The sequence below is a fragment of the Thamnophis elegans genome, chromosome 2, assembly GCF_009769535.1.
Source record: "Thamnophis elegans isolate rThaEle1 chromosome 2, rThaEle1.pri, whole genome shotgun sequence".
Lineage (NCBI taxonomy): Eukaryota > Metazoa > Chordata > Lepidosauria > Squamata > Colubridae > Thamnophis > Thamnophis elegans.
The window spans coordinates 144394381-144419166 of NC_045542.1; the positions used below are offsets into that span (position 1 = coordinate 144394381).

A 24786-nucleotide genomic window follows, 5' to 3' on the forward strand; every position below is an offset into this window, starting at 1 on the left:
GCTGAACTTGAGTTGACTTAAGATTTTATTGGAATACTAGGAACATTTTGACTTCTTAATGACTTTGGAGACTGGTGAGCTTTTCTTAATACAATAATACAATAGCAGAGTTGGAAGGGACCTTGGAGGTCTACTAGTCCAACCCCTGCCTAGGCAGGAAACCCTATACCGTTTCAGACAAATAGCTATCCAACATCTTCTTAAAGACTTCCAGTGTTGGAGCATACACAACCTCTGGAGGCAAGTTGTTCCACTGATTAATTGTTCTAACTGTCAGGAAATTCCTCCTCAGTTCTAAGTTGCTTCTCTCCTGGATTAGTTTCCACCCATTGCTTCTGGTTCTACCCTCAGGTGCCTTGGAGAATACTTTGACTCCCTCTTCTTTGTGGCAATCCCTCAGATATTGGAACACTGCTATCATGTCTCCCTTAGTCCTTCTTTTCATTAAACTAGACATATCCAGTTCCTGCAACCGTTCTTCATATGTTTTAGTCTCCAGTCCCCTAATCATCTTTGTTGCTCTTCTCTCCACTCTTTCTAGTCTCCACATCTTTTCTACATCGTGACGACCAAAACTGAATGCAGTATTCCAAGTGTGGCCTTACCAAGGTATTAACACTTCACGTGATCTTGCTTCTTCAACAGGCCTTTATTTATTTGGATATTTCAGGATGTCCCACTTCAAGCCGTTCAAAACAGATGATCTCCTAGAACAGGGGTTGTCAAACTTTTTAAACAGGGGGCCAATTCACGGTCCCTCAGACTGTTGGGGGGAGGTGGAATAGTTGGGTGGCATGGCTAGGTGGTTATGTGACTAGGTGGGCATGGCTAGGTGGGCATGTGACTGGATGGGCGTGGACAGTTTTCTGGTCCATGCAGGCCGGATTAATGGCTTTAGCATGCGCAGAAGCGTTGCATGAGAGCATGTGCGCCCGAACCAGTAGTAAAAAAAAAAATGGCAACCCACCACTGTACATAATGTGCCCTAATGGCAAGACTATCAAAGTATAGTAGAATCAAACAATCTACTTATTTTTACTGATGGATTTCCTTTTCTCTCTGGCAGCCCCGTCTTTCAGATATCCTCTTATCTTTCTCTCTGGTTTTTTGTTGACCTATTTTGCGTGGGACATCTTGCACAATATAACTTGTATTATTTGAAATATTATTTTGAAGCTTTCCAGCAAAGCCTTTCTAACTTCTTAATCCTTATCCCTATCCGAACCGAACCAAACGTATTGATTCTTTTTTTATTCTGTTGCTTGTGTTTCTTATGAGGTTTCTCTAAAGCTCCTCCACAGGGGGAAAAAAAAATCATGAAGAATTAACTTGTACTCCATTACCATAAAAAAAATTCCTGAACGGTTATGTGACTTCCTTGGGGGCAGGATTTTCATTGGCCTCTTAATGCTGGTGGTACAGTATTAAACTTTATGTCAAAAACATATCGTTTCACAGAAAAATCAAGCACATTGATAGGTCATTCTGCAAACCCACAGATCCATTGGAGTGGGAACTTAAGATTGAAGATTGACTCAGCTGTCCATCCTTCCGAGGTGGGTAAAATGAGTACCCAGATTGTTGGGGGCAATAGGCTGACTCTGTAAACCCCTGAGAACTATAAAGCACTAAGAAGTGGTATATAAGTTTAAGTGCTGTTGCCTGAAATATACACTACCTTTTTCCATCAAGTAAATGTGTTTTATCAGAAGCCATTTTTTTTTTTTTGGTAATTTTACGGCTTCTTTAAGCCATAGGGACATGGTGACTTGGTGGCCAAGACCCTGAGCTTGTCGATCAGAAAGGTCGGCAGTTCAAATCCCTAGCGCCACAGAACGGAGTGAGCTCCTGTTACTTGTCCCAGTTTCTGCCAACCTAGCAGTTTGAAAGCATGTAAAAATGCTAGTAGAAAAATAGGGACCACCTTTGGTGAGAAGGTAACAGCGTTCCATGCACCTTCGGCGTTTAGTCATGCTGGCCACATGACCACGGAGACATCTTCAGACAGCGCTACCTCTTCGGCTTTGAAACGGAGATGAGCACCGCCCCTAGAGCTGGAAATGACTAGCACATATGTGCAAGGGGAACCTTTACCTAAACCATTCTTCCTTCTCTTATCACCTCTCTCGAAGAAATTAAAATCCACCATTATGGTTCTGCTGTTCCTTCCTCTGTGGAGGGAAAAACATTCCTACAAATCTGGTGGCTGCCATCAAGAAAAACTGCATATATGTGCATGGCATGTTTTAAAACATGTATGGACAGATACACCTGAATATTTGCTCCTTAGCTGGCAACCTGATGAGCAGGGAGAAAGAGAAGGGAGAGGGGCAAAGAATCTGCTTAAATTTGACTTTAGTTTTTCCCATTGCCCATCTGTCCATCAAGTTGCCTGTAGCCCGCAGCAGTAAAAAGGTCTGTCTTGATACTATGCAAATTGAGAAATGTTTGCGCTCTTGCTGCCTATTGGTCCTAATGGCCAGTGGCTATTGCCAAAATGAACGAGAGCTTGAGTTAAAGACCATCTGCTAGGAAGCTAGAATGGAAGAAAAAAATATGCTGCATGCACTTCGGTTTTCCACAACCATAGCCAGTTTAAGAAGTGAGGACTTCAATTCCCAGAATTCCCCAGCCAGCTAGGCTGACTGGGGAATTCTGGGAGTTGAAGTCCACACACCTTACAGTACCCAAGGTTAAGAAACACTGATATAACTGCTATCAGTTGCCTATCACAGCCATCACCCACCCACTTCCAATCCATAAAAGACCTTGGCGCAGGACTTTTAAGATAGCACTTTATTTGGTTCACAAGCATGAGAGCAGAGATGGGTGGCGGCAGCCATTCCTGGAACACCTAGATAGCTTGTTAAAAAAAGGCAAACAGTCCCTGGAACGTGGTTGGGCCCTCCATGGTTGGGCCCTACAGGGGAAGACAGCAAGTCAAGCTGAGGGGAAATTCAGCAGGGGAAGCCTCAGTGCTTGGCATATACCAATCCCTTGTTGGTAGGGCTGGAGAAAGAGTAAAATTGGGTGGCAGCTCTTACCACCAGGGTAAGTAGCTGCTCCTGGGAGCATGAGCACACACAACAAACATCTTTTGACTGGGTTGGATCATATAATATTCTGAAGTGGGGGAAGCAAGGAAGGAAGGGAGGGAGTGAGTGAGGGGAAGGGGAGTGAGTGAGGGGGTTCCTGGCCTTGTGTGCTGCTTTCCTATTTCTACTAGGATCCAATTATTCACAGCTTAATTCAAGATAGTGCACAGGTGAATCTTTTAAAGTGCATGTGGCATAGCTCAACATTGGTTCGTTCAAACCAACAGGAGACTCCAGCAAGTCTCATCTGCCTAAGTCAAGTGAGGAAAGCATTTCTCTAAAACAGGGCTGTCAAACACGTTGCCGTCATGTGACGTATCGCAATTTCCCCCCCTTCACTAAAAAGGGGGTTGGGCGTGGCCATCATGTGACGCTTCCGCCCCGCGAGCCATGAGTTTGACACCCCTGCTCTAAAGGGTATCAACTGCCTCTCCTTTGGAAGGATCCCTTCCAAAGCGGGACTACCCAAGCCTACAACTCCCAGTTGTAAGTCACACAAGCAGAAAAACAACCAAACCCAGTTCAATGTTCACTCAGGCAGCTGGAACCCCTGGATCTCCCACTTGCTCAGTATGAATGTGAGAGAAACCCAAGAGCACCAACTCCCTCTCCCTCAGGAGACCTCTCCCTCTTCCCCATCCCTCGATCCAAAGTGAGTGTTGATGCATGCAGCTGCCAACCCCTTTGTTTACTACTTCTTCTTCTTCTCCTGAGTGCTGGTGAACCAGGAGTCCAAGAGCTTTTTGCTATAATAAAGTTGCCAGCCGTGAACTTGCACCGCCACCACCACCAACAAATACATGACCGAGACCGCAGAGAAGCCGAAGATGAAACGGTAAGCTTTGCCGTGGCGGTAGAGCTGCTGAGCCATCGGGAACATCTCCATGCTGCCGTAGATGAGAGGCGCCACCGAGAAGAGGCCAGTGCTGATCATGGAGATCACCAAGTAGCTGATGTTGTTTCGGGGAAAGGAGAAGAGGCCAAAGAGGGAAGGGATGATACTGAGCAAGTATGGGTACTCCCACTGGTAAGGCATGGCCACCTTGTCATGGGGTAGAAGTTTGAAGTGAGCTACGCACATCTGTGCTGCCACCAACAGCCACAGGCCCACCTGCATGTAGATCAACTTCTTAATCTCAGATTTGAGAGATACACTGTGGAAAGCAGAGAAAAGACGGAAGGAGGAATTGGTGAGTTTGATCCTGTGCTTAACAACTGTCCTGCTTAGAAAAATTGGGCTGAATTGTGGTTGTAAGTCGAGGACTACCTGCATAAATAAAATGGGTACTTCTTTACAATGGGTGCTTCCTTTTATTTCGTTTTAAATAATCTTTTTTGGGGAAAAAATATCCAGCTACTACAGACAATCTGGCAGCTATTAAGAAAAATTGCCAGCGGGTGCTTCATTACCCACTCCTGAACTACAGGATAGGCTTTTGCTTCCTTGAGGAAAGCTGTTTTGTGAGAAAGGTCAAGAGGCATTCATGAGAAATGTTTTTCTCCCAAAGCCCCAGGGCTTTGATCATTGCACAACAAGCAAACACTCGGTGACTGTTTTTCCCAATGTAATGATATTGCAATGGAAAAAAGCTTCACCGGCTAAATTGCCACCATGTGACAACAGTACACATTATTTATTTCAACCACATTTACCCTGGCTTTTCCCCTCCCAAGAACATCCATCTTGTGGCACCTAGATCACAAATATATGAAGGTATCTTTTCATGTCTTTTTATGTATACTGAGAGCATATGCACCAAAGATAAATTCCTTGTGTGTCCAATCACACTTGGCCAAAAAAGAATTCTGTTCTGATTCTATTCTATTCTATTCTATTCTAAGATTACGACAAATCTCTCACTTTCCAATATGGTAGAACGGTGCCCATTCAAAGATCTGGTAAGTTGTCAACATGCTAAAGGTCTGGAAAGATAGCGTCTGTCTTTCGTTTCCCATTCAGCCACTACTAAAAACCAAGTCAGTTCCTTTATCAATCAACTAATAATCCATAGTGGTTAAGGTGCTGGCCTAAAAACCAGAAGACTGAGTTCTATTTCTGCCTTAGGCATGAAAGCTGGCTGGGTGACTTGATCAGTCACACTCCTGCAGCCCAACTCAGCTCACAGGGTTGTTGCTGCAGGGGAAATAGGAGGAGGACGCCGTATTAGCTATGTTCTCCACTTTGAGATACTTATCAAGTGATAAAGGCAGGAATGTAATAAATAAATCGGTAAGTAAGGTTGGCTTAAGTATCAAATACTACTTTGATCAGTTGGCCAAATTCACGACATCAGAGAACCCTTGAAATGAAACATCCTTGCCAAGAAGACTGTGGGGACTCCTCCAGAAAGTTTCCATGAGTTGAAAGTGACGGGCATAAAACAATAATCCTGCTAAAGCCTGTGTTTACAAGTAAAGATACTTTAAAACAGCTATATTTTCTACTTCAAAAAGCAGAGGACAATGTCTAAGAAAACAAGGAAGGCTTAACAACAGGAGGCCCACATTCCCTCTCCAGCCAACCTCTCTGAAACAAGTATTGGAAATGGGATTTAAAATGAAGATATGAAAATTAGCTGGATTGAATGGATTTGTTCCATTTGAAAGCCTGTCTTAGGTGACACTTACCACCCTTGCTTTCTTCTCCCAATAAACTCCCTTTAGATCTCGAGAAATGGCTTCGTTGGTTTAACAAGGACATTTCTCATTCAAACTTTGCAAGAGCATCTTTATAAATGAAGAGGCCGGTCAAATGTGGCTGACCTCAAAGACACATTATCTGGGCAATAATAAAGAGAATGGTTGGCTACTATTTGTTCCAGAAAGCTTTTCAACTTCTCAGACTTCTCTACAGCCCAGAGAAAAATCCTGGTGCTTTCCCACTCAAGTACTAATCCTGTTTAGCTGTTTTGAACTGAGCTAAATGCTGCCACTACCTGCTGTGTATTTTTATAGATATCCTTAAGGCTTGTGACGGTAGAGGACAAGCCACCAAGAATCCTAAGAGGTCAGTAGGGGCGTGCATAAGTGCACCAGCGTGCCTAATGTCCCTGTCCTACTGTACCCATTTATTTGTACCCATTTCCTGTGTTCTTATTCATGTTTATTCTTATTCTTGTTATCTAGTACATAAGTGACAAACGAACTAAATAAATAAAATAAATGCAATCTAAGGAGAAACAAATGCAACGCTTAACCTCATTATTCAAATGTAATCGAGCTGCATGCTGTCCCCATCTTTTTGCCTTTGGGAAAAGGAGCTTTTTTATATTTATATATCTATATCTATCTAATCTATATCTATATATATATCTATATATACATATACATATATATATATAGATAAATAGATATAGATATATATAGATATAGATATATATAGATATAGATATATATAGATATATAGATATAGATATATATAAAAGAGGGAGGGAATTAATGCAGTAAGAGATTCTCATTTTAGAGGAAGCCACCAATTCAATGGTCGGCAGGAGCAGCTAAACGACAATCGTCCTGCCGAGTAGATTGCAGAGCACGGATCAGACAGGGCAGGCAGGAAGGCGGCAGCTCCCGATGCTGCAACATGCAGGTTTAAAGACAGGAAGAAAAAAATAAATGTGGCTTCCTAAATGGGTGCATGAGCGCGACACCCCACCTCATTTGGTAATGCTCGGCCACGCGCTCCCGGTGCCGGAAGTCGCTGCCATCGGTTCCCGTGGCTCGAGGTCCCACGCGCGAAGCCATCTTCACGAGGGGCAGAGAGAAAGCGACCGCCAAGGCGAAGAGCGCATGCGCGTCAGCCTGTGTTTAAACGTGTTGCTCTTGGAGCCCCGCCTCCCGCGAATTTGCACTTCAGTCAATGGCTGCTCTGTGGGGCGGGAGGGGTTTCCTGGTTTTTTTTTTTTTAAAGCATGGGAAGAGGCGGTGCTATGCGTCATTTCCCCCCCCTCTCTCAGGAAACTACATCTCCCAGCAGGCACCGTGCTGTAATCTGTCTAGATATGCAGAACGTCGCACGTTTTGTCTCCCGTGCAGCAGATGCTTCCGGGATAGTCTCCGCGCGCTCGGGATGTTCGGGCTTAGCCTCCGCCGCGTGGCCCGCGCGCGCGGAAGGCTGCGCGCGCATTTTAGCACCCCGCCGGCTTGGTAAGAAAAAACGACTCGCTCGCCTTCTTCTGCGCGGGTTTTTGTCGGTGCGGTGTGGAACAGGCAGAAGCTCAACGGGCATGACTTGCCGGCAATGGATGCAGCGGGGGATGAAGTATAGGTAGTCCTCGACCTGAGACCACAATTGAACCCGAAATTGATTTTGTGAAACAGTTGCTAAGTGAGATTTTGCCCCGTTTTACGACTTGCCTTGCCACATTCGTTAAGTGAATCACTGCAGTTCTTGAATTAGTAACACTGCTGTTAAATGAATCTGGTTTCCCCATTGACTTTGCTTGTCAGAAGGTCGCAAAAGCATGACCCTGAGACACCTCAACGGTCATAAATGTGAGTCAGTTGTCAAGCATCCAAATGTAACTCATGTGACCATGCGGATGCTGCAACGGTCGTAAGGGTGAAAAATGGCCATAAGTCACTTCTTTTCAGTGCCATTGCAAGTTTGAACAGTCACTAAATGAACTGTTGTAAACCGAGGACTACCTGTACACTTCAGTGGCTGCATCCCTTGCCTGCAGTTCTCACAACTCCAAAATTGCTGGAAGTTCTCCTATTAGAGGAAAAGTAGCGGAGAGACAATTCGAGCCAGCTGCCCTTCGGGTTTTGACTGGACCTGTTTATTGCACCAACCTTGAATGTACATGGATGTTTCTCAACCTTGGTTCCCACATCTTCAAGCTACCAAGATTAAGAAACATTGATGTGCAGGATAGTTTTTTCTTTCTCCAGTTTATAAATGGAAAGCTATTTACCTTGGGCTACTTTTTTCTGCCTCTCCAAATAAATTCATGAATGAAATTGATGGGAATTGAGCAAGAAAATATTGAATGGTTGTGGTTGTATTTCAGTGTATTTCTAAGAAAATTTGAGTGACTGTTTCATTTATCTACAACCCGCTCTTATTACCTGGTTTGAGATTGAAGAGAGAATAGCAAATCCATTTGTATTTACATAAGCTTCCAGTTCTAAGCATGGATATTTGTAAAACGTGTTCATTCAACAGGTATAGAAAGCTCTGTTTTCAGCCATGCTGCATATAACCAATTTCGTTGTATTTAAGTACGATGACAATAAAGATTATTGTTATATAAAACACCCAGCTGCCCCGTGAGAATTTCAAAATGGACAAAGTCAATGATGCTAACTTTGTTTCTAAATTAGTATGGAATGATCCTTTAGATTAGTTCTCATTCATTTACTGTGTTCACGTTAAAACATCTCTCCTCCCCGGTCATCCGTGGTGGCGCAGGAATGCAGTATTGCAGGCTAATTCACTGCTGACTGCCAGCAGTTCGATTCTCACCAGCTCAAGGTTGGCTCTGCCTTTCATCCTTTCGAGGTCGGTAAAATGATGAGCCAGATTGTTTGGGGACAATATGCTGACGCTGTAAACCACTTAGAGGAAGTGGTATATGAGTCTAAGTCAGGGAAGTCGAACTCAAGGCCTGCGGGCCAGATCTGGCCCGCAGGATGCTTAGATCTGGCCCACGGGGCTGCCCTGGAAATGAGTATGTAAGAAGGGATGGGAAAGGAGAAAGGGAAGAAGGAAAGATAAAAAGATGAGAAGATAGGAAGAGAGCAAGGAAGGAAAAATGAGGAAAGAGAAAAGAGAAGGAAGAGGGAAGGAAGGAAGGAGAGAGATTATAATGAGAGGGAGGGAGGGAAGTCTAAGGGAAGTCTTGCCTTAGCACTTGGCCACCATAGGTGCCCCCAACAGTTGAACTGGCCATGCCCACCCTGACTATGCCCCTCCAAGGTCAAACACAACCCTGATATGGCCCTCAATGAAATTGACTTTGACACCTTTGGTCTAAGTGCTATTGCTTTCCATTCACTTGACCTCTTATGTACAATGAAGGAAGTAGTGGTGGTTTGGATGTTGCTGCTCTGCAGTTCCAAACACTCATATCTATACAGCAACATCTAGACTTCCACAGGTTTCCCCCTCATTACATTTGTGACTCTTGATGATCATAATTCCAGTCATTAACTGCCAAGAATATCTAGTGGTGGTAAGGTATTCATCTATAACCAAAAAAAAATTACTGCAAAAAAGAAAATTAATATGAAGATAAGAGCTGGCTTAGAATACAAGCGTGGTTTTTTTTTAACAATTTTCATTTGACTTAGGTATCACTTGCTGAACCTTAAAAAAGTAGACATGTCAATGGGAGAAACCCCCAATAAAATAAGCTACTTGAAACCCTTGAAGTCACTGGAGCCTGATTCGTTGTTGAAACTCCTGAAAACATCTATAGTACATGCGGATGGTATGTGTCTTCTCTCATAATTCTTGAGCCAAAGGTAGGGCACCCTGCAGATGTTGCTGAATTCAAATTCCTATCATCCTTGGTTAACTCTGCCAGCTGGGGTTTATGGTAAGTAGACCCCAATAACATTTGGAAGGCCTGATTGATCATCCTTGTACTGGAGCTTATGGGCAAACCTTAAAACCAAATGGCAGGAGATTTGAAAGTGCAGAAAAGTGTGCAGAACCTTCATGCGATATCCCAAATTAGTACCCAGCAGCTAAAGAGCTGCAATGTTTTGCCTTCACATCATTGGGTATGTTCTTTTCCCAGAGACATCTGCTTGGATCCAGTAGGGGAACTGGAGTTTTATTGAGCCTTAATGTATCTAATTAGGAAGCTTCCTCCTGCTTGTGTTGTGGCCTGCCAGCTGTCAGTGGAGCTGGCAACAGATTCTGAGGAGGTTGGGGAGGAACGTGGACCAGTGCTGGAGTCCGGGGAAGGCTCTGATGGATGCTCTGCATTGGAAGCACAGATAGAGCCAGGGTCCGACATTTTCCAGCCACCGGAGAGGCAGCTGCCTTTGGAGGCTGATATGAATGAGGAGGAGGAACAGCTGGGGCTTGTTCCAGATGCACGTATGTGCAGAGCAGTTAGAGGTGAGCAACAGAGAACAAGGACTCGACTCGGGAAGCAAAGTACACATGGACGCTGAATGGCCCCTCCCTGGCTGGGAATAAATAGAAGGAAAGGGGGGTGGTTGTCGTAGGAGACAACAGTTCGTATTTCTGAAGATTTTGCTCATTGTGTTTCGTGCCACAAAGACTGCTTGCCAGAACTTAATTTTCAGCCTTTTGGCTGGGAGCTCACAGCCTTACAATTATCGCAAGGAACTCATAACTCTTCGAAGGACTATTGCCTGGACTTTTCAGTGGGTGAATGCAATTAATTCACAAGAGGTAAAGAAAGTTTTTTTTTTTGTGACAAGGAGTCTGTTTCTTGCTTCTGCTAAGGCTGGGTCAGAAGGTTGGTGGAACGCAGATCTGTTTAAGACTTGGAGGGATATGAGCTAAGCTATAATGTGGCTCGTTGTTGGCTTACTATGCTGTGTGATCTCAGCCAATGTGATTTATTTAGTAAATGATATAGCTGAGCAAACTATGCTGAATCTCGTATATAGGTAAACCTCAACTTATGAGCACAATTGAACCCAAAATTTCGGTTGCTAAGCAAAACAGTTGCTGAGTGAGCTTTCCTCTATTTTATGACCTTTCTTGCCCCACTTGTTAAGTGAATCACTGCAGTTGTTAAGCTACGGTGTTTCCCTGAAAATAAGGCCTGGTCTTATTTTCTTTTGGGGCCCCAAATAAGCACCAGGTCTTATTTTGGGGGGATGTTGTACCCCCTTACCTTAGGACTACTGCAGCTAAGCCTCCTAGGCCCTGACACCTAGTGCGCCGGTGCCACCACTCGCGGTAGTAACACAGTTGTTAAGTGAACCTGGCTTCCCCATTGACTTTGCTTGTTAGAAAGTTGTGCAAGGAGATCACATGACCCCCCCGCCCCCCCTGGACACTGGAACCATTGTAAATATTAACCAGTTGCCAAGTATCTGAATTTTGATCATGTAACCATGGGGATGTTGTAAGTGTCATAAGTGTGGAAAATGCTCCTTAGTCACTTTTTTCAGTGCCATTGTAATTTTGAACAGTCACTAAACGAATGATTATAAGTCAAGGACTACCTGAGTGTACATTTGGACTTGCAGGTTTCTAAACTTTGCAATGGAACATCAGAAGTGGTTTTTAAGAATGCAGTATTGCAGGTTAATTCTGCCAATTGCCAGTGGTTTGAGTCTCACCAGGCTCAAGGTTGACCCAGCCTTCCTTCCTTCCAAGATGGGTAAAATGAGGACCCAGATTGTTGGGGGCAATATGCTGACTCTGTAAACCGCTTAGAGAGGGCTGTAAAGTACTGTGAAGCGGTATGCAAGTCTAAGTGCTATTGCTATTGTTAAGTGCTAGTTTTGTCATTCATAGACATCTGCAATGGAATCCTTTCTGTTGATTCAAGTAGTCCTCATTTAACATCATTCAGTTACCACAGTTATGAAATAGTAACTTTATGACCAAGCGTTGCATTTATGACCTTGATAAAACTAAAGCAGAGAAAATTGAAGTAAAATCATTAGCACAATTATGGTTTCACTTAGTGATTGTTTTGCTTAAGAAGAAATTTGTAATTGATTAACAATTTACGATTGTTAAATAAGGACTGCCTATGTGGTAAACTGGGAGATTATAACTTGAGGCACTCTGTACATTTTTCAAATGTCTACATATTCTCTCTCTCCTTCCCCTCAATTTAAAAGAAAATGGGAAGAAAGGAATGAACATGGGAACTGGGAAGTGTGATAAGATAGCCATTCCCCCAAAGCCAACCCCACCATAACTTGTGGCTTTTAAAATCCCACCATAGCATTATTTTGAATTATGGAGCAGTCTATTAGCCTGTTCTGGAATTGTTTTGAACTCATTGCCACTTGTCCTTTCAATTTTGTATTTCAGGTACCCTCGTGGCCATTAACAAACCTTGTGGTATCCCTATATCAGGTAGGCAGTCCTGTGATTGAATGGGGTATGGGACAGCTGACTATCTTGAATACTTTTCTTATAAATGAAACAGTGAAGCATTCTTTATAAATCAGTGAAACCAATATTTGCATATTGGCTCTGTTAGCACTGTTCTCCAAATAAGGAGACATGTGAAGATAACAGGTGTTCTCTTAAAATAAATTGGGTGTTGTTGTTAGTTGCGAAGTCGTGTCCTACCCATCGCAACCCCATGGACAACACTCCTCCAGGCCTTCCTGTCCTCTACCATCCTCTGGAGTCCATTTAAGATCACACCTTTTGCTTCCGTGACTCCATCCAGCCCCCTCATTCTCTGTGGTCTCCTTCTTCTTTTGCCCTCAATCGTTCCCAGCATTGGGCTCTTCTCCAGGGAGTCCTTCCTTCTCGTTAGGTGGCCAAAGTATTTGAGTTCCAACTTCAGGATCTGGTCTTCTAAAGAGCGGTCAGGGTTGATCTCCTCTAGGACTGACCAGTTTGACTGCCTTGCAGTCCAAAATAAATTGGGAACTGATATTAATTTTAATCTGGAGGATAAGCAGATCTCCAGTGGTAAGGGAAAGAGATCTCTTACAAGTGAAGGAGTGGTAAATAAGATTTGGTTGGAATGTGTGCCCTTGATAGGCTCTTTCTTCCTCCAATAGGCAAGCCAGAAGACCTGACTTTGCAATCTGTTCTGCCACAGCTAAGCCAGATTCTAAATCTCCCACAAGATCTCCAGGTGATCAAAGCTCCAGAAAAGTAAGTAGCTGAATCCTAGTTCCAGAGGGAAATGTAAAAGTGGTAGACAAAAGTTATACCAGGATATCATGATGTAATATATGCACATGCTGCTTATCTTCCATCGTCTAGCTTCCAGGCCTGCTTAATTTTAAAAACAATGTTGCTTCTTCCTAGATCATCATATGATACTCTTAATCGGGTCTTGGCAACTTTAAAACTTGGGGATTTCAACTCCGAGAATTTCTCAGCCAGCATCTGGTGTTTCCTTCTGTTTTCCAGCAAAAAATGCCCAGTAGAAACAATGGGGTTGCTTAATTACCATAACATTTGCTTAATGCCCATTGCATTCACTTACTGATTTCCACAACAAGGGTCATAAAATTGTGCCAGAATATTCATGACTGGGAGAAACATGGTAACAAAGTCCGTCAATGAATAGGCATAGCAACTAAGTCAGCCAATGGGAGCTTAAACAGATCTGAGTCTGCTGAGAATCGAAACTAAAACTTCTGTCTGCTATGAACTCTGAAATGAAACTCTTCTCTCCTGCTTGTGTTCTGCTTGTAACTTCTACCACATTGAAAGAATCTACTATTAGTATTGTACATTTATTCATCTGTTATTATGTATATAAAGAAGTTAATGAATCCGGCTGAATCAGTCATCTGTGTGTGCTTTCCGGATTTGATCTTTCTGCAACAAAATCTGATAAATTGGGTATGCCACATGCTGACCTGCTTAATGATCATCCCAACATAATTATGGGCTTAATTGATTATAAGTCAAGAACTACCTATAGTTTATCTGATTTGATTAGTATATTCAAGCCAATTATATGATTATCCAGGATTATGGGTTAAACCAGGCATGGCTCATGATATGATATAAACTCAAGCTGAATTTTAGAATGGAAAATGTCCAAAGTTCAGATCCCTTCTGTAAATTAGTTGAGTGGTCTCAAACAAATCCTTAGTTTGCCCATTCAATGAGATTTATTAACAGCTCCTGTTAAAGAATGGATGACTAAAAGACTTTGCATTTTGTAGGGAAGGTTCTGGACTTGTTCTGCTGTCAAGCTGCCCAAACACCACCCGATATCTACAAGATTTTTATAGTCAGCGCAAGAAGAAAAAACATCCAGTTGCTACTTACTGGTGAGAAAACATTTTCTATTGTTTTCCTTTTGGGAGGATGAGCAGGAAAGTGTGAAATCATTAGTTTCCTCAGTTGGAAAATTTGCAATCCAAGTATCTGGAGAGCATCAGTTAAGGAAAGCTTTTCCTAAAGAAACATTTTATTTTTTTCATGCACTTTCCCTATTGTTTCCAAAGCATTGCCTGATATCCTTCACTTTGCAGTGCCGTTACTACCAGGACTCCAGTAGCTACGGAAGGAGAAATTAATACAGGCCTCAAGATGGTGGACGTTGATGGCTTTGACATGGTAAGGGCGGGTGGGTGGGGATATGGATGGGGGAGCTTTAGATTGTGGTTCTGGAAAGCTTGTAGCTGCTGTTCCGGACAAGAAGGGTAATAGATTCAGAAAAATCCCAGTATTGCCAATCTAGAATTGCACTTCCTGCCTTGGGCACAGATTTAGTTAGGTGATGTGGGAGAAGAGCAAGCAGACCTGGGGAGGGCGGAGTTAAATGCATCATCAGTTTAGAATCCTTGCATCATCACAAAAGAAGTCTGGCCCCACCCACCCCCTCTCTCCCGGAATTCCGTTGACTCTTGTCCAGCACCAGTTTAATGCTGACTGTTAATTGACTAGATTCTTGTGTGTAGGCTTGAATAATAAATTTTCTGTGATGGGGCTTAACATATGGTCTTGACTCTTTGCACTTGACTGGTAACCTACTAGGTGCTAATGCTGATGTTTGTCTGGATTACAGGTAGTGCCGGTGGCTTCCCCTTCTCGCAAGAGCCTCCAAGCCAAGGAGGTGAAAAGGACACTGTCGTACTACAAAGTGCTAGACTCAAAGGAGGGCTGTGCCCTGTTGCAGCTGCAGCCAGTGACAAGTGAGTTACAGTAGGGCAGAGGAGGCCTAAAGGGGCAACAGCCCAAAGTGGGCAATTAAACTCTCCTGAAAAACAGATTACAGGTAGCCCTTCTTTAATGTGCATTAATGCGGTGAACAGCATTCCGTGCACCTTTGGCGTTTAGTTATGCCGGCCACATGACCATGGAGACGTATTTGGACAGCTCTTCGGCTTTGAAACGGAGATGAGCACCGCTCCTAGAGTCAGGAACGGCTAGCACACTTATGCGAGGGGAACCTTTACCTTTTAATCCAGTGACCATTAGAAGTTATAGTGGTGCTGAATGAGAGATACTTAACAATGGTCCTCGTAATTGCACTGCAGTCATATGATTGCTATTTGGGACCTTGGCAACCAGTTCCAAATTATGATGGCTGTCATATGATTGCTATTTGCCGCCTTCCCTGCTGACTTCTGACAATCAAAGTCAGTGGAGAAGCTTGCAGGAGGTTGCAGATGGCAGTCACGTGACTGTGGGATGCTACGACCATACAGGATTCATTTAATGGCAGCAACAGGAATTGCTGGAACAGTCGTTATAAATTGGCATGGCCATATGACCATGTCCCTTATGACTGCATTGCTTAGTGATGGAGTTCCCAGTCACAATTCCCAATCTCAGTTATTGAGTAAAGCGGTTGTTAAGCAAGACGCTCACATGACTGCTTTGCTCAGCAACCACAATCCTGGCATTCTGATTGCAGTCGTTAAGATCAGGTTGTGATTCTCATAGTTGTAGATAAGCTATTATTTTTATTTGATTTCCTACAAACTGAATGGAATTTGAGGGTATCATTTATATAGAGGATGGGGCTTCCCTGGCAAATTGACTATTACATTTTCCTGTACCTCTTAGTTTCTTTTATAAAATTTTATCATTTTAATGGTCTTTCTTGGCCCTTTCTTTTGCAGCTCCACCCCAAATTACCTGTTCTTTTTCTTCCTGTGTTTTTTCCATGTTCCATCACTTTGTTGTTTCTCTACTTATTTCCAAACACTTTGCAAAATGCATGCTGGGGGAAAAAAACATGTACTTAAGCCTTGGCCTTTCGAGTCCTACACAACAGTGTAGATTGTATTTTGGGGACAGGGGATTGGGAGAGAGTGAGAAAGCGTTCTTGTTTTTATTTTATCTTATTTTTGGATGTCGTGTGTAGAGTCTTACAGTGATGGCAAGTGCTCAAACCAGCATGCATGGAAAATGGCCTGGAAAACGGCCTGTTTTTTGGCTGTTTTCCGGGCCGTTTTCTCAGGCCGTTTTTCGGCCAAAAACAGCCTGAAAAATGCCCGGAAACGGTCCAAAAATGGCCTGTTTTTTGCCTGGTTTTGGCTGTTTTTCGGGCCATTTTTCAGCACTCCAGCATTTGTGAAGACCAGATGGAAACCAGAAGAGCAGCTGGAGAGGGCTCTGCGTGCCACAGGTTCCTCATCATGGCTCTATTATAAGTCTTTAAAAAAAAAAAACTTAGCAGTTCATGCCAAACCATTGGAGTTGGAGCTGATGTTTCTTAGTGGGGATGGCCAGCTTCAGGTGTTATTCTTCTTCTCTTGTGTTCTCTGTGGCAGCTTTCCGGAACCAGCTGCAGGTTCACCTGACCTTGATCCTGAGTCCTCTGCTAGGAGACCACGTGTATTCGTCTCGGGTGGGAACAGTTCTTGGAGAACCTTTTCTCTTGCCTGCTGAGGAGACTCCGCCCCGGACACAGGTACCAAATTGCAAAATAGAAATTGATCCTGCAGTCTAAGATATGTAGAGACATTCTATGCAGGTAGTCCTCGACGTACGACCATAATGGAGCCTGCCCCTTACAGTGGAATGTTGTGACTTGTCACGTTTCGGTGTTCCGTGTAAGAAAAACCAGCAACACAGGTTGAGGTGGGACTGTTCATCTAGAAATGTGGTCTCAGCACAAAGCGACCATCCAGAAGGAATTAAAGTTTGTGCTACCATGGTTAGTTCACCCACCCCGTGTATTGTGCTCCACTTCCCCCTTGTGTTTTATACCCCTGCCCTCTTACCAACTGTTTGCTGCCAGTCCGGCCGCTGCAGTCCGGCCACGCCCCTGGCCGCCCATCCAGGCTTAGCCCCTCAGTCTCTTGCTTCTTCCCGCCCTCCAATGATCAGCTGTTTTCCTTCACGATGGCTCCGCTAGCCAGTCGGCAACCCCATGGATGCAGGAGTCGTGTGAAGTGGGCCGTTGGCGTGTGTCTGGAATGCCATCCCAGGTAGTGGCGGTGGCTCCCTGGCAGGGTGGCATGGCCGCTGATGCCCATGCGCGCGCGTCCCAGTTGGCCACTCCTCCCCCACCTGAATGGCGGCCCTGGGCCGTCTGGCAGTCTGGGGCTGACAGTGGCGGTCATAAAAAAGAGTTGAGTCATGTGACTGACCTGATTTTATGAAATTTTATGGTGGTAGTTAAGCGAATCAACATGGTTGTTAAGTGAATCCAAGGTCTTTCAGCGAACCAATGGTTTGCTGTGGGTCGTTTTGCTGAAAGCCAGACATTAGTCCTGGTTTTGGACAAAACCATCATGAAACAGTGTCACATGACCGAGGGACATTGCAAATGCCATTAGTGTGATTGCATTTTGGTTGCTTGGCAGCCAGCTTGCCTAACGGTCCTTGGCAGCATCCCACAGTCACATAACCACAATTTTTGACATCCGTGGAGATTCTCAGTCATCCAGGTCATGGTTGTCCCAAAGGTGTTTTTTTCAAAAGGCAACTGGACTTTGTTTTTCAGCCAGAACTGAAGAAGCTTCTGGGATGAGAAGCAAAACGTCTTCAAGGAAAAACTAAGACCAGTTGCCTTTTGAAAAAGCACAATTTGTTGACATTTTTTAAAATTGGTTTCCGGCATTTACTTCTGTTTTCTTGCTGGGGAAAAACACTCATTGGATAAAATACATTCGCTTAACAACTACCACGTTCACTTAACAACCACTGTAAAAAAAACACCCAGGTCCAGTCACATGGTAGCCTACTTAATAACTGCAGTGATGTACGGCCGTTAATTCTGGGCTCAATTCTGGGCGCAAGTCGGGAACCGCCTGTAAAATAACAGTTGGAAGTAGGTTGACATAGGAATTATTTATAGTAGCATTCTTTCTCTTCCTCTCCCAACCTCTTGATAGGCTCTGGAGGAACATTTGATGCAAAAGCTCCGGTTACGGCCACAAGTGATGTTTCGCTTGCAGCTTCACCTCCACCTCCACCAACTTCTGCTCCCTGAGGGTTGCTGTTCTTCCTGCACTCTATTGGTGGCGCCCCCTCCTCCTTTTTTCCTCCAGACACTTCGTAGCCTGGGACTTAACCTGCCCCCTATGAGCAGCAAGCAGTGAAAAAGTCTGCAAAGCATTTGTCCTGGATTCGTTCACTGCTGGCAACCCAGTCAAGTGGATGCAGCTGCCGTTAAAATCTAGGCCCACACAAGGAAAAAGTCATGTCATTGTGGAAGAAAGCTTCTGCTCCTTCTGGGAAGAGGCTCAGATGTATTCCTCCACAGTTGCTTGAATAGGTGGCGTACAAATGACTGGCAGTGGAAAAAATGCTTATCAAAAAGTATGAGAGGAAGGAAATTTCTAAGTAAAAACCTCCTTTGTAACTAGTTGGTATAATCTGGCTACAGAAGGTACCATATTTTTCGGAGTGTAAGACACACTTCCCCCTCCCCCCAAAAGACGGTAAAGATTTGTGTGCGTTTTATACACTGCTGGACCCCATCCTTCGGCCTCCGCCGTCCTCTCAAACAGAGCTTTTGGAGGTTGCAAACTCAGCTGCTCAAATGGAGCTTTCAAAGGGTGAAAAGGAAAGGTGCAGAGGCCAAAATGGCTACCTGGAACAACTGCTACCTTGTCGGATCGGTTCCGCACTTCGCCTGCTGTACTCACTGGACCGATCAGCTGCATTTTTGAAGCTGTGTATCTGCCCCAACGAGGCACGTGTGAGTGTAGTGATTGTGTGCACACGGGCTTTCACAATCAACAAACCTGTTGTAAAGTTTACCTATGGGAACAGCTGATGGGGGGTATTCTGGGAGGCTGATCCACCGGCCAATCAGCTGCTTGTGCTGAATCAGGCTAATGTGCTGAAGCTTACCCGGCTGTTTGCTAAGGACACTAGCCAGATGAATATCAATGGATGCTGGTAGGCAGAGGCAGGATTTTCCCCCTCCTTATTTTCTTCCTCAAAAACTAAGGTGCGTCTTATATTCCAAAAAATGCAGTATTTTAAGGTGGGCATTTCTGCATCCAGGCAGAGAAAAGTTAGGGGAATGTTTTTTTCAAACTATTTTTAGTTATCAAGTGAGCTAACATAGTGAAAAATGCGAAGGAGAGCCCTGAATTTGCAGAACGATTTTGCCAATAAATTACTTCTTTGGCGTACAGTAGGCGGTTGCTGCTGATTCCAAAGAAAAATATTTATGTCCTGTTCTCGATTGCATGGAGCTCAGAGTTTTCAGGTCAAAAAGTTCTCTAATCCACTCTTAAATATTCTCTGAGTGACTTGGATCATGTAACAGTAACTGTTTCAGCCGCTGTTGTGCTGTTGTGGATTAAAAATAATAAAATTGAAAATAGTTTGATCATACAAGATGTCAGCATTTCATAAAACATTTTAATTTAGTTTTCAGGATACAAATTACTTCAAAGTTGCCCTGGTTACTAACATGGGCTCTGTTGATGTTGCTTGGATTAGATGTCATTATTAAACCCAAAAGATAAATATTAATTAAGAGATAGAGTGAGAGCAATACAACTGTTTTTTTTTCCCCCCAAGGCTTTTAATTATTAAAATTCAACTAATGATAAACAGCAGACACTTCACCTAATCTTCCTCATCTTTTCATCTCTTTTATCATTTCTGGACACAGGCATTTTAAGTTTTGCAGTTCTCATAAGTTGAAAATAAGTACACATATTCAAATATGTGCCTATTCCTTTGCAGCCGGCTCTTTTTCATTAATATTCTGGGTGAATGGCCCTTTCTGATTTGAAAGTTTGCCTTCTGCTAACGAACGTTCTCTCTCCCTGTTTTGTAAGGGAGAAGCATGATTAATTTGAAAATCACTTGGCTCCTGTATGGACACAGACTGTTATCAGGGCCAGAGATTTACCTTCCTTTACAAAAGCTTTCCTCTGCAAAAACCATTGGAATCTTTGGCTACTAGTTAGTGAGAAGACTCTTAAAATGAGATAGCCAGTACTTGGATATTTTTCATAAGCTTTGCCCATATCGGTAGACAGCTTATTTCAGGCACCAAGTTCTACCCATTCTCTTTTAAAGTTCTGCTACAACAAGGAATAAAAGTTGTGTTTAGAAATGGGCAAGAAGCAGCAAATTATATGTGGTGTTAGGCCTGATGCAACTATATTATATGATGCAACTATATTATATGAACAAGAGAGAAAAAAGAGGAACTGAAATTTAGCCTTCTATATAGCATTTGCAACATCTGGAAAACATGTATATGAATTATATGCAACTTTTGTTAGGCTGAAGATCTAAAATACCTGATCTTGGAGTCCTGTAGAGACTCATGAATAAACCAAGAATTTTGGGAGCCAAAATAACACTCCAAAATTGTGCAAGTATATGTGGCAATATTATTTTTAAAGTACCCTTGCACCCTTGTATCTACCAATCTGCCCACTTGCAGATAAATCAACCCTTGAATTTTAACCAAAATACCATAAAATACATCACATGCAGATAAACCAACTGTGAAAATTAAAACAAAAAAAAAATTAAGGGTCGGCTTATCTTATAAATATGGCTTATAAGTGAGCATGTGCGGTAATGTTTCGGTGACTGCAATCCAGAAAGTGGCTTAAATTATGAATTAGAATGTGCATAATGCCTATGCCTTAAATGTGTTGGCTTAATGTTGGAATCCAGTAACATTCAGAAGAGCACAGCTTCCCCATCCCTTATTTTGCATAAATGTAGGTGTCTGAGGAAGCAGTTCTGTTAGTTGTAAGAGTAGTTCTGTAAAGAATGGTGAGCATCTAAAACTTACTTGTGTTCTAAGGCAGTGTTTTCCAACCCTAGCAAGTTTAAGATGCGTGGATTTCAATTCCCAGAATTCTGGGAGTCAAAGGTTGAAAGGTTGAGAATCCCTGTTCTAAGAAAATTTCTATATGTAGAACATAGACATCTCTATCCCACGTGCAGTAAGAACTGCTAATGGAGAAAACATTATTTCTAATGCTTGTTTCAGCTTTTGTTACTTTATATAAATGATTATCCCATTTTCTTCTTTTTGATAGCACTGAAAAAGGTTTTGACTTGTTTGCTTTAAATATTGAAACAGTTCTCCAAGGATTTAGACTAGTAGATTACAAAAGTAAAATTTATTGTTTTACAAAGACTTTACAAACCACACTGTTACAAGACCTGAGTGTAAATATGTTAATAGTAAAATAAAGAAGATATATTTGATTACCTAAAATACATGCTTTATGGATTGTAATAAAATTTATAAATACATTAAAAATTTGGCATCCTATCGCATTCTTTCCCATTTTAAGAAAAATATTTTATGCATATTAATGGAAATCTGAAACACTGACATTTATCACAGTTGAGGGGGTGGGATACCCACTGTATGACACAGGCTCCTTTTTAAGTATGGTGCCAGGGCTAGTAGAAAATACATGGAATATATTTATACAGAAATAGCATGCTAGAATATGTGGGAACTTTAAGCTCATTTATTTAAGAATCAGTCTTGTGCCAGAGTAAATTAGTCCATCTGATCTAGTGATTTCTAACCCTGGATCTTAAGTTGATGAGAGAGTCAGTCCTACAGTGCTTGGAAGCCTAAGTTTAGGAATAACCAAAGCCATGATTAAACATTGCGGCTGTTAATATCTCACCAAGATCACAAGCAGAAGACTAAACAAGTCCCATCTAAGGACATTTTGTAGACTGAATGGGGTCTGGAACTTTTCGAAAACAAAATGTGATCAATTAATTTAATCTCTGAGAAAGGCCTTGGAAGACCCAGTACAAATAACAGTTACAGTCATAGTTCAGGAGGGGAGAGTAGTTTACCTAGGTTACCAGGTACTTTACCTCCACTCTAAGTCATGTTCTCCATGCAAAAACAATAAAAGGTGGAGCTGAATATGCTCTGGTTATTATGAATTACTCCTCCCCCCCCCAAAAAAAAAGCCCAAAGGGGGGAAACCCCTCAAAATACCATTTTTACATGCATTGTATAAAAGTGTAACCATACTTTGCTTAATTATTTGCTGAAGACAAAGGTCAAAGAGTCTTATTAACCAAATTCTGAACAGGAAAATGGGACCTCCAAAACTAATCAGTCGAATAATACATCCACCACCAAAAAAATCAAAATTAGCGAGTGGCTTAAAAGAAAGCAAACTTGCAATTATTTTTCTTCTATGCTCAAATGTCCAGCGTAAACAAGAGTTCTTGACATTTACTACCATTTTGATGATAACTAAATACAATAATATGAAAACAAAGCAATTATAGAAACAGGAAAATGTCCCCAAAGTAATGAGTTTGAATTGCTGTTAAGGGCATCGAGCTATGAAGAAGCTGAGAAAGCTCTGAAGTATTTAGAAAGGAGTGAGGCTGGAAAGAACCATTTTAGAATGTTCTAGTAATGTTGGAATATTTTTGAAGGAGAAATACAAATAGACGAGAGGAAACAGCAAGGAAAAGAATATGCCGTGTCACAGGAACATACAGTTTCTCGGGAAGTGTGGAGATTCATTATTGATTTAGAGCTTTCTAGATAAGAATTAACCTAGATTGTGCCTCAAAATATGGACAGTAATATGTAGAACAGAAGTGGGAATTGATCTCATTCCCAGTCAGTGTGAATAATGGAAAGTTGGTATTTATAATCCAGTCATTTTTGTTGGGCCAGTTTTTTCTCTTTAGTGGAGCATTTCCATGGGTGGGAGCATATCCTGAACTGAAACTATGGGACACCTAGTAAAAAGCATGCTTATTTATAATAAAGTGATCATTGAAACATGTTTAGCATACCCCAAATCTATGAGTCATCTCATATCTCGACGTCTTTCTGCAGCTAAACATTTAATAGCACTCCAATTGCTAGCACTGTCACCTGAGTGACAAGCTGAAGCAATCCAAGCAATTTCTAAACTTTCCACCTTAGATTATAATCCCCCAAAACAATTCAAGGTAATGTGCTGCTGTGGCCAAATGGTACGTCCTACCTGTATCAGTAAGTTGTACAATGTTACAAATGCATTCCCACTGCATTTGGCTACAACTCATTAAAGCAGCCATGTCCTTTCCCAGTATTCTGGAAACGGGCATGGCTACTTTCCTGAATCACAGAAAAGTGCTGCGGGCATGCCTCCACATACTCCTTATCATCTTTTCGGCATCGCCACAGAAACCTCTCACAGCCCTGCCAACCAGAAGTAACCAAATTGAAGCAGGTTGTACTCTTAAACGGTGTTAAGGCAGGCGCAAGGGCCACTAGAGATGTAAAGCCATCCTTTTCACCTTTTAAGTCCTGTAGATGATTTTTCCAGGACATATACTGCTGATGTCATCCCTCTAAAGCAGTGTTCCTCAACCTTGCTGGCTTGAAGATTTGTGGGCTTTAACTCCCACAATTCCACAGCCAGCATGGGTTTCCAATTGTTTCCCCATTCTTCACTGGCCGCCTCTGCAGATGCCCATTTTCGTAGTGAATATCCGATTGTTATAAAGGAGTCAAATGGCTGAGCTGCATTTGTGTGTAGTGGATTTGAAGGAAGTAAGATGGAAGGTGAATATTGAGTAGAGTAGGAAAACACAGACTCGTATAGAAGGGAAGGTTAGGGAAAGGAGGGCCATGGAGAAAACACATTTAAAAAGATGTATTTTGGCAAGATGGAGGGTTGAGTTGGCTGCCCCGCACTCAGATACATAGGCACATATGGGCAGTGATTATGTTGGCACGTAAGTTGGATGGCACCATAGAATTATTGTGAAATATCCACACTGTTGGAACAGGACGTTCAAAATCATTTTCTGTCTCCTCCCAATACAGCATTTAGAAGCATCAAACGCACCACCAAGGCTATAAAACTGCATAAATTATTCATTAAAACAATGTTAGAAACTGCTTTTTTTTTTTAGAAGAAGAATGAAGGATTATTTTCTGAATTGGCTCCTCTGTTGCAAGCACAGCCTGTAGACTGAATCTGGAACACTGTTTTCTCCTCTTCTTTGCTTCAATGGCCCAGATGTTTCTTTGCCTTTGACGAATTCAGTCTTATTATTCCCCATAATAATTTCCCATGGTTTTCAGTCATTTCCCTTCTTTTGTGTCAAAGAGGAACGGAGTCACACAAAAGAAAACCACTTATTTTCCAGTGAGCGAGAACTTCAGAACATCCTCCAATCACAGGAAAGAGCCACAGCAGGAGTCAAATTTCCCTTTCTGAATGACACTTATTTTTTTTGAGATTCCCAGCACCAACTTGAAAAAAACTTTAACCACTCAAAAAAAAAACACAAAAAAATTTGGCTTGGCCAAGCAAGGTGAATTCCTAAGGGCCACTCCCATGGAGCAAGTCCTCCCTGCTTTATCAGAATGAAGAGACAGAATCAGCTGCCAGGGTAGAATTAGTCAATGAGGATTCAGAATCTTTCCCCCCCACAGGAGGCAAGACAGACATCTGGTTGTCAAAAGCTGGTACAAGAGGTGGCAGCTGCTGCTGATCCTAGGCACATGGGTGGAGAAAGGACGAATGGTTACGGGATGGGGAAAATGAAACAGGTCCATTGGGGGCAGGGATGGGGTGACATCTTTGCAACAGGCTAGAATGGGAAATAGGTTTGGGCCATTCTCTTGATAGGCGGGGGATGCGGGAGGAAACACAG

General features: G+C 42.7%; 3 protein-coding genes across 3 annotated transcripts in view; 1 reads left to right on the forward strand and 2 right to left on the reverse strand.

Moving 5' to 3' along the window:
* Positions 1 to 2778: 2778 nt before the first annotated feature.
* JAGN1 (jagunal homolog 1) lies at positions 2779 to 6894 on the reverse strand. The gene is made up of 2 exons (XM_032211473.1): positions 6751 to 6894; positions 2779 to 4249 (listed from the first exon to the last, which is right to left on the reverse strand). The coding sequence occupies exons 1-2, from the start codon at positions 6837 to 6839 to the stop codon at positions 3787 to 3789; spliced, it is 552 nt and encodes a 183-aa protein (XP_032067364.1). The 5' UTR covers positions 6840 to 6894; the 3' UTR covers positions 2779 to 3786.
* A 189-nt stretch (positions 6895 to 7083) lies between these two features.
* RPUSD3 (RNA pseudouridine synthase D3) lies at positions 7084 to 18450 on the forward strand. Its single transcript, XM_032212304.1, has 9 exons — positions 7084 to 7241; positions 9390 to 9529; positions 12076 to 12120; positions 12783 to 12879; positions 13908 to 14015; positions 14220 to 14304; positions 14756 to 14882; positions 16470 to 16609; positions 18039 to 18450. The coding sequence occupies exons 1-9, from the start codon at positions 7165 to 7167 to the stop codon at positions 18243 to 18245; spliced, it is 1026 nt and encodes a 341-aa protein (XP_032068195.1). The 5' UTR covers positions 7084 to 7164; the 3' UTR covers positions 18246 to 18450.
* A 1622-nt stretch (positions 18451 to 20072) lies between these two features.
* Positions 20073 to 24786, reverse strand: part of LOC116505000 (tubulin monoglycylase TTLL3-like) — a 47765-nt gene continuing 43051 nt past the window's right edge. Inside the window, exon 16 of the mRNA XM_032212291.1 lies at positions 20073 to 24626. Within this exon, the coding sequence (XP_032068182.1) occupies positions 24492 to 24626 (135 nt within the window). The 3' untranslated portion in view covers positions 20073 to 24491. The remainder of the gene's footprint in view (positions 24627 to 24786) is intronic.